The sequence below is a fragment of the Acanthochromis polyacanthus genome, chromosome 10, assembly GCF_021347895.1.
Source record: "Acanthochromis polyacanthus isolate Apoly-LR-REF ecotype Palm Island chromosome 10, KAUST_Apoly_ChrSc, whole genome shotgun sequence".
NCBI lineage: Eukaryota > Metazoa > Chordata > Actinopteri > Pomacentridae > Acanthochromis > Acanthochromis polyacanthus.
In genome coordinates this window covers 29,139,385-29,149,407 of record NC_067122.1, presented here as the reverse complement: position 1 = coordinate 29,149,407, position 10,023 = coordinate 29,139,385, and the positions used below count along the sequence as shown (strand labels likewise).

Below are 10,023 nucleotides of genomic sequence, written 5' to 3'. Positions count from 1 at the left end.
GCCGGGACTGAGCGGGTTCGCTGTCCGTGGTGCTGAAGCCCCCAGAGAGCTGTCCGAGGTGCTGAAACACCCGAACCGACAACCGGGAGGTGGGAGTCTGTGGTATTTATTGTGCTTCAGACACAGTGGGGTCTGCGTGTAGTTTAATGTGAAGCCAATTCCTGCATGGTTTATCTGTTTGTATATTTTTGTATCAATTAGTGAGCGTGTGTGTGTGTGTGTGTGTGTGTGTGTGTGTGTGTGTGTGTGTGTGTGTGTGTGTGTGTGTGTGTGTGTGTGTGTGTGTGTGTGTCTGCTGCAGTGTTTCATGCAGGTGGGGCTTAACTTTCTCTGGCAATATAAGGCCACTTTAAAGGCAACGAGGAGATTCCTGCAAAAAAAAAGAAGGAAAAAAACGTTGCAAAAACAGCGCCGGTGTCTTGAACGCAGCCCGCTCCGAGTACTACAGTAGCACCGACTACAGTTACTTTCATTTTTTCATCCTCTCCTCTCGCGATAGAGCGGCGGAGCGGTTTGACGGGCAGTCGAGGTTGCAGCAGGCAGAGGGAGACGGTGGAAGGTAAAGCAGGGAGGCAGCATCATGGCGGACAGAGACAGTGGCAGTGACCACGGAGGGCCCACCGCAGGCCCCGGCTCGCTGCCTCCGGGCGCGATGGGCGCCATGTCCCGGCTGCAGCACGACACCGAGGAGCTCGCCTCCAAGCGCGTCGACATCCAGAACAAGCGCTTCTACCTTGACGTGAAGCAGAACGTTAAAGGCCGCTTCCTAAAGATAGCCGAGGTCGGGGCTGGGGGAAACAAGAGCCGCCTCACTCTCTCCATGTCTGTCGCCGTGGAGTTCCGCGATTATCTCGGGGACTTTATCGAACATTACGCCCAGCTGGGCCCGACCAACCCGGACATTGTGCAGGATGAGCCCCGGCGGGCGCTCAAGAGCGAATTCCTGGTGCGGGAGAATCGGAAATATTACATGGATCTGAAAGAGAACCAGAGGGGGCGGTTCCTGAGGATTCGACAGACCGTTAATCGGGGGCCCGGATTGGGAAGCGCGCAAGGCCAGACCATCGCTCTGCCGGCGCAGGGGCTCATCGAGTTCCGCGACGCTTTGGCCAAACTCATCGACGACTACGGCGTGGACGAGGAGCCGGCGGAGCTCCCGGAGGGCACCTCGCTGACGGTCGACAACAAGCGCTTCTTCTTCGACGTGGGCTCCAATAAGTACGGGGTCTTCATGCGGGTTAGCGAGGTGAAGCCCACATACCGGAACTCCATTACGGTCCCCTGCAAAGTGTGGTCCAAATTCGGCAACACCTTCTGTAAATACGCGGAGGAGATGAGGAAGATCCAGGAGAGGAGTCGAGAGAAGCGGGCCTCCGAACTGCTACCTGAGGGCCCGCACGGCGGAGATGACGGCGACGATGACTGACGCGGATGTTGGGACAAGCTGAGACGAAACAACCGAGACGAAGCTGAACTCTGAGAGAAAACCAGACTTTTAACTGTAAAATAGAAAGAGAAATTCCAAGGGAATCACCCCACACACACAACCTCCACAGACATGACAGCTGCTCTGCTGTCTCCTCGCTCATTTGACTGGATGTCACCCCACTTACCACCCATGTAACAGTAAGCCGCTGCTATCAAGGATTGAACTGTAAGATATGAACTGTTTCCTACTTGATTTAAATGACAATGAACAGAGTGTTTATATCTCTATCAATGACAGATTTTGCACACATCAAAGCTATTTCGAGAGAAAAAAAATGTTTAAATGTTTTCAGACTGGTAATATACTAAGATTTAATCAAAATAAAACCAGAGGTCTATTATATAAAATGACAGTCTTCATGTAGAACGAATATTTGACATCAGCACAAAGAGAATATATTATGGACTTTATGAAACCAAAATCTGATACCAGATGTAGGCCTATAGTTTATTATAAAGGTACGCAGAATAAATATGAAAGCGCTCTAAAAGTGTATGAACGCAGCACTACAGGCCTGTAAACTCCTGTCAGCATGCGTGTAGGCTCGTGTTTTGAAAAGAAGTTGGCAAAGTAGGCTAGAGTCTTTAATTTGACCTGAAACGTAGTCGGCTACCGAAAGCATTTCTGTCATGCCATTATGGAAAGGTTGAGACTCAAAACTAAAAAGCCTATTTTGTGCGCCTCAAACAAGCGGGATAGTCTGAAGCTATCTCTGAGCTACTCTATTGAATATCAACCCTCTTGCACCATGTCCATATAAACTTAAATGAAAAAAGTGCTAACTTAGATGTACTAATTATGATTTTGTGAATCAGCTGTAAAAAAAAATCCTTATTAAGATACCCACGTTTTCTGTGGGTTAAGTTTTTTCTTTGTTACTTTGTTGTTTTTTCCTCTGGGGGGGTGGGGGATGCTAAAGGATGAGGTCCACCTGTGGGGGCGCCAGGCGCGGAAACAAACTAAAAAAGACGCGTCAGCGCAGCGCGCGGTGAGGTAACGCATCCTCTCTGACGTCATTACGACCCGTGCCTTATACACTCCACTCGTTTACGTGTTCTCACGTGGATGGTCTGTGACCTCGACCGCTGTACGTTTTCATTTACGAGTGCTGTTATGTAGGCAGAAATATATACTCACCAGGGCTGTGGGTTCACGCCCTGCAGTGCATGGAGCATGCGTGGCAACACCAAAAGTACGCTGAAAGGCTGCTGGGAGCTTGAGGGGGGCGATGGTGGGGGCGTCTAGAAGGTGCTGGGGGGCCGTGGGGCCGGACAGCGTTACAGCAGCCTGGACCCTGAATCCCCAGCAGCTCCCCTGGCTGGTCGTCCTCCCACAGAGCGACTGTGTCTCTCTGGAGTCAGACCCAGGACTGACTGTGAGCATGGAGGATGTTACTGGTGGCTTTGCACACCATATGCACCATGATGTTGAAAAAACAAAAACAAAAAAAAACAGCAGCAACAAAAAAAACTGAATCAGGAGCGGCTGGTTGAGGTTATTCGTCAGAGCAGAGATGGAAGCTGTTCCAGAGCCAGGCAGCCAGCCGGCCGGCCCCATGCAGTCAGTCTGAGTGCAGTCCAGTGGATGTAGAGGCCCGTCGATGCAGGGCCGAGGCAGTGTCTATCTCTATTTATGGTGCTACAGCCCCTCGATCGCTCCTTGGGGGCCTCGCCGCTCAGAATATGTCACTTTTGCATTATTGTTATTCTGATGCTCTTTTTTCTTTATCCTCCACGTTATGTTGTCCGAAGCGTGTCAGGTTTCTCCCTCCCAGCCAGAGACGAAGCCACTGACGAGTGGAGGACGTTTCATATTAGTGTGCAATATTGTGTACGTGCCAATCGTGGCATTGTATCACGTGTACAGACTATTAAAAAGACGAAAAAATGTATAGGCTATGTGATCAGTAGATGTTTGAAAGCATGACAACGAGGCTGATGCATCTGCATTATATTTTCCGAAATGTGAAGACTTTCTTCTCAAGCACTTGCTCTCCAAGTGAAAAAAGTCAAACTAGTAGTAAGGTATCTTTTTTCCTGTCATTCTGTAAAACCAGTAGGCTGCCTTGTCCGTCTTTCAGTGCGCGTAGACTAGTTCGGGTGTTGTACGTCCCCCTGCGGAGTCACCCCAGAGAAAAACCCTTCCCTCCCCTGCAGACACAACACAGTCGACAGCCTCCGACTGTCTCCATGTCAGTCCTCAGCTGTGGCCTACACTGAAGCTCAACAGTATCTTGGTGCTTGAGTCCAAAGGTGGCTGACAAACACACACACACTCATACAGTCTCCCCCTGTCGAGGCCTCTTGTTGCTATCTGAGTGTTTGGGAGGCCTCTAAAGTATTCTGAATGGTGTCGAGAGCTGCACAAGGCCTCCTGTCATTAGAAGCCAGGAACCTTGTGTGTTTGGAGCCTGAGTGCGACCGCTTCTCTCGCCTGGGACCGTCGATCGTCAGACAGGTGAACTGCGATTTGGCTTTTTTGTTTGTGGTTTCACTTGAGCCGGGCGATAGCGATCCGCTGCAGCAGAGCCAAAGGACAGAGGAGTTTGTTGTTGTTTTTACAATGAGGATCAAAATCCTTCTCTCTGGTGTGGGCTGATCTCAGATCTACTTCTCTTTCCCAGCTCGGGCTTCAAAGCATAGAAAAAGGCCCTGACTCACTGTCTGTGTATGCGTCACTTTGGATACACGGTCCATCCTTTCATTTTGACCCGACTGACCTTTGGGCTTAATGACCTTCAAGTGTTTAGTTCATTAATCAGGCTTATTCAAAGCAGGTTAAGCTAAAGCGAAGCCTAGTCTCAGTGGGATAACATCCAGCTGACATGATGGGGAAACACATGCAGTTTTAGAGGCCTCGGCCAGACAAACGTGGCAGTTCCAGCCTGGTCCGACCAGACCTGAGGTGAGACTGAAGCAGAATCCCCACCAGGGCTAAAAAGAGAAAAAAGGTGTCTGGAATTTTAAACAACTAAAAGTTGATCTGTGTTCGATTGGTCATGCCAGTTGCAACAGAGGCAGAAGCAAAAATGTCCCAGAAAATCCCATCTGTTCCACGCAGGACTTTTTAGGCCCAGGTTTGTGTCGGAGTGACGGTGAGGCCAGATGAAGCCTGGCACTGCACTGTGGGGGCTTCACCAGCAGCAGCCCACCTCCACCTCCTGACCCGACTGCTGCACAGAGCCAATTTACTCTCTGCTTTGGGGAAGAACAGGAAATCTCTTCCCCTGCTGCAGAGACGACTGTATTTCCTCACACTGCCCTGTGAATTATAGAGAACCCTGTTTCCATTGAACAAACATGTAAACCACCTATGACTATGTGCCCAGCAAAGCACATCTGAGGTCAATGTGAGTTCATCTTGAGTTCAACGTCAGTCTGGACTCTGTTGCGATACAGCACTCACTCCCCAAAGTTGTCGAGCTTTAGCTTGATTGAATTCAGGCCTCCAGGAGGCTCATGCTACATGAAGACTGGAAATATAACACTTCCTTTCTCCTTTTCTCTTTCTCTTCTGGCCAAATATAAGGAGAGGCTGAACCTGCTCATAGAGTTCACTTTGTGGATGCCTCACTTTGTGAAACGCACACTTTTTCTCTTTTTTTTTAAAGATTTAAAAGATGTGTTGTCTCGTTTTGTTACAGACTGTAACTGAAAGGTGCTACTGGGTTGTGTTTTTAGTGCAGAGTGACTCTGTTGTGAAACATGACTTGTCTGTTTTTGGGTCGTAGCTCTGCTGGAGCTATGCAGGAAGGGGGCGCTTGTGATTTTGCTGAGAACAGTGTGATCAAATCTCGTTTTATGAGAGCTCAAACGGTGTCACAGCAAAACGTGGAGTGACCTTGCAGCCATGTTGTGCCCACATTACACATAAGGTCATCAGTTTCTGGGACTCAAATGCAAAATGGTAGGCAGATGTTCATCTTGTTTCCTGCGAGCTGTCCTCAGTGGCTAAGTTCAGAGTGCACGACTGAAGGCGCACCGAAGCTGTTAGCATCGATCAGAGTGATGTTTTGGTTTTATTACACAGTGGTAGCCATCGTAGCAATCCCTAATCATGACTGCCTTCTGTCTGTTACAAATGCAGTGTTTGTTTGTCAGATTTTATTTAAAAGAGCTTCTGTTTTTGTTGCTCAGACTCCAGCTAACCCGACCATTCCTCACATACAGTGACTGACAGAAACAGAGAAATTAATCTCCGACGTGCAGCAGCAGCTGTCTGTCGCACGTGAAGTCAGATTGCTAGGATGGCTGCAGCTGTAGGTACTTTGTCTGCTTGTTCCTCTTGTCTTCAGCGGGGAGATTATCCATGTTTCTGACCGCATTCAAACACGACTTATTAACAGCAACCTTCCACACACAAACTGTGGGCGTTGGCTTCCCGCCTCCTAAACCACCAAACTGTAAGGGACTGAACACAGACTTCCATGGAGGCGGTCCAGACAACCAAATGTGCTCCGTTTCTGGTTTCAGTGTTGTAGTCTTTCATTGGCCATTCAGAGTTTCCTGGTTAAATCACACAGCCAATCGCAGCCTCTGGTCAAAGCCAAGCACTATATGACTCATCACAAACCACTGACAGAGGAGCTCATTCAGCACGTCTTCTGTCTGCACACTAGTAGGGTCCATCATGTTTGCAGACTGTAAAGGCTACTGTTGTGTATAGTTACAAAGACGTTCTTTCAAATGTTCTGAAGATGTTGGGAAATGGATCCTGGATTTTAAGGGGTGGGGTCAATGCACAATGAACATATCCCATGTCACCGTTTGGTCTGAATCCCTTTACCATCCCCATATGAGATAATATGTTGTATCTTTCAAAAATATTTTATCTGTGGCGTGTGTGTGTGTGTATATATATATATATATGGTTTGTTATATATGATGCTCCTCCTTTCAGAAAAATATAACATGTAAACAGGAAAAACATATTGCTGTTTTTTTCCTTTGTATTTTATACTTACAGAAAGCATTGAATAAAAATGGATAAATACTTGCACTTTAGATATATTAAGAAAAATAAAAATCTGCATATTATTTTTGATAGGGATCTCACATTTAAAGAGTATAAATTACAGGCTTTGTGACTATTGCTGGACAGAGATGTATTGAGTTCTACTTATTGAAGTATATTTTGTCTGTGTGTCAGAAGGTTTACTAAAGTAAATTGCATGATAAAGTAGTGCTACACCGATATTGTTCTTTTTTTTAGTTGGTAAAAATGTCTGAAAACTGTGATAACAAACCCTCTTGTATCATGTTTAACTTCTCACCCATTCTAGAATATTTCTTACTGAAATATGGCCTTTCCTGACTACATGACGATGGTGCTTACTTTGGCTTTGACATCAAGCTCATCCTAGACATCTCAACGACATCATCATAACTCACGTCCTTACACTCCATTACTTTCTGTTATGTACTCTCACTACCTTATTAAATTTCCGTTGATGGCAAAAAAAGACAAAAAAGGTGTGCTGTTTTGTACATTGCTGTTTGTTTTAATGTTGGGGGAGCCTTGTTGTCTGAAAAATGACTAATCGCGCAATAAAATGTCATTCCACATGTCCCTGTCTCGGCACAACTGTCTCAACACTGCAGTCATCCATTCTCAGCAGGGCTGGGCTCAGAGCATCAAAATAAACAGTTTCCATTGACTGAATGTTGCACAGTATTACCATTACAATAGTCATTCTCACAGTACACACTGCAGGTTCTAATTATATTTTAATCTAATATACAATCAGCCGTAACATTAAAACCACCTGATCAGTCGTCTTCTACTCTGGATGTCTGGGATCAGCCAGTTATCTGTCTGCTTAATTACTGGATCCAGTGTTTGATTGTTTTGTTTTGTTTTTCAGATTAGGGGTGCTATTTTAAAAACAAAAAATAATTCCAGTTAAAAATTTTTGGCCTCTCTCTGCATTTAGTCATCATTCAGTGGTGGAAAGTTTTGAGACACCCTTAAAACTTTACAAAATCTCAAATATTACCATGAAATATTTGTGGAAATATCTTTTTTGTGTGTGTTTCTAAAGGTGTGGCTGCATTAGACTGACACAAACAAAGACAAATAATACTTTTTTTCTTTATTGTTTACAAGAAAAACTAACAAAACCAATACTAACATGTCTTATTTTTATGGAACCAATCAATTTTCAGTTTTTAATGACTTTTTTAGGCTTTGCTTAGTATTATGGCTGTGATTGTACTCAAAGAAATGGCACTTAAAGAGTGGTTCTTAGTATATCATTTCACAAATGTATGGGGTGTCCAAAAACTTCTTTCCACCACTGTATGTCACTTAAGTCCTGTCCACAGCGCAATCTGATTGGTTAAACACCATAACTAACAGCCAATCAACAATAAAGGAATTTTAAAAGCCTCTCTTTAAATTAAACATACATAAACCACAAATCTAGACGTTTTAGTGGAGTTTTGTGTTGGAATTTCTAAATTTTTACACCAAGATTGTCATATTTATTGCTCTTCTTGACTACTACTGAGCAATAATGGTCGATCCATAGTACGATCCTGTGGGTTTTGGCCTTCAAAGAGCTTTTTTCGGGCGCATTTTTGGATGTCTGATGGGATTAGGATGTAGGGAGTTAGGAGGCCGGGTTAACTCTCTCTGGACTTTTGGTCATGTTCCTCGAGTCGTTCTAACGCAGCTGCACTGTCCTGTTGGGGGACAGCGGTACTGTGAAGCAGGACTAAAGGGTGAGCGAGGTATGCTGACATTTCAGTGTCATGAAGGTGTCTCTCCTTTAACAGGCTAGATCACCGTGGAAATTGATGCTGCACAGCTGACCTGGTCTTGAGGACGTTCTGTTCAGAGTTAAATCTGCTTTAAGAAATCAGTTTGTTTCCTGATGAGGGAATATTTTTTTATCTGTGAACCTGTTGATTTGTGCTTTACTAATCCTACTAAAGAAGTTGTGCGTCTACAGTATCGCAAACTTTATGCATCAAGTTGCAATGGGAGCCTACATGTATTCAGCTGATAATGCAGAAATCTCATGAATATGTTGTTATGTTTGGTCCTGATTTGTTGCCAAGTCCATTTACTCTGCTGGTACTACAGCTCATAGAACACTGATTAGAACATTTATTAATTTACTAGCATTTATTGCAGAAAATTTTCAATCAGCAACATTAATGTGGCCAAAAATTAAAAGCATTTCAACACAGTAGCACGTTTAAATATATGAAGTAAACAGATTTGATGGGCAGCTGTCAAGTTAAAAGTAAAGAGCTGCATTGATCGATAAACTAATTATATTAACACACTATTTACAGTCTTCAGTGTGTTTTACCGTCATACATTTTATTTTCTGCATTGCTCTCCAATAAAACATCCTGAAGACAAAAGCAAGAGGTGCTTTGCTCCGTTTTGTGCAGAAGAGTCACATGACGTTAACGCTCCCTTCTACGTGAACAAGTAGAAAACCTGAGTTAACAAAGAAAGTTGATATTCACTGATGTGTTATTTCTGACTATAGTTTTAGGTTTTGTTTAGCCGACTTTTAAAAAAAAGCATGTTTATGTCAAACTCTCTTCTTAGTACAGCCATCAGCAGTGCCATGATGGAGGTATGTGTTTAGGATCATAAAGACCAAACATTTCCCAGCAGAACTTTGCATCATAACGAGATAATCAATCACGTCACTTGTCAGTGGTTTTAATGTTGTGGCCGATGTGTGTATTTATGTGACGGATTTCATTCTTCATTACTGTTAACTTGCTAATAATCAATTAAAGCTTTAAAGGATGTGACGCCCCAACAGCTGTCCATGGACACAATAGAGGGGTAACAACTGAAATAAATCTAACGATATTTCTTTAGATATTTAGATAGATGGAGGGCAGGAGAAAAAATAAAGGTAGGGAATGAGAGTACGGGGATGATGAGTTCAGTCGAGTCAAACCGGAGACTGAGCTGCTGAGGGCATTCCAGTCCATGTGGTGGGAGACCTGAACACTTTGCCATCGGGTCGCCCCTGAAGATCCCATTTTACACCGAGCTGCCGACATCTGCTTTTGACTTTCATGTGTAGAATCAAAGGTGGAGTGCCAGATTGTTGCCACAGTAGGAAAGAGGACAGTGTTGACAGAACAGTATTATCATCCAGGTGAGGGTTTCTCTCTCTGCGACAGGCAACATGTCAGCACACCGAAAGCAATTAAACTGATGGCACCTCACATTAAACTCTCAGCAATTGTGAGCCGAAACTTAAGAACAGGAGGAGGCCGAGATTTTTAAAGATGATTCACGGCTTCAGTGTCATTTAACAATGATACAATTTTACTTACTTTAATTGCCAAAGACATGGCCTGATATTAAACACCTGTTTTGACAGAATTAATGTCTGATGCAAACAGAGAAGTTTCAAGGAGCGATCTGTCTGGTTTTTATGCTACTTTTAGGTCAGTACAGTAGTGAGACACAACGACTGCTTCTCCTCTGAACTGTGTGGTCCTTCTGCAGTCATCTGGGCTGTATCAAACCAATGCAATTACAGTCTAAAGGGA

The 10,023-nt window shown here is 44.5% G+C and overlaps 1 protein-coding gene across 1 annotated transcript; it reads left to right on the top strand.

Annotated features, from left to right (window-relative positions):
• The first annotated feature begins 473 nt into the window (after positions 1–473).
• On the top strand, positions 474–7,055 carry purab (purine-rich element binding protein Ab). Its single transcript, XM_022211822.2, has one exon. The coding sequence runs from the start codon at positions 581–583 to the stop codon at positions 1,424–1,426; it is 846 nt and encodes a 281-aa protein (XP_022067514.1). The 5' UTR covers positions 474–580; the 3' UTR covers positions 1,427–7,055.
• The last annotated feature ends 2,968 nt before the right edge of the window (positions 7,056–10,023 follow it).

Bases quoted from the DNA above. Each gene is read 5' to 3' on its own strand.
- purab (XM_022211822.2), top strand. From the start codon at position 581: ATGGCGGACAGAGACAGTGGCAGTGACCACGGAGGGCCCACCGCAGGC.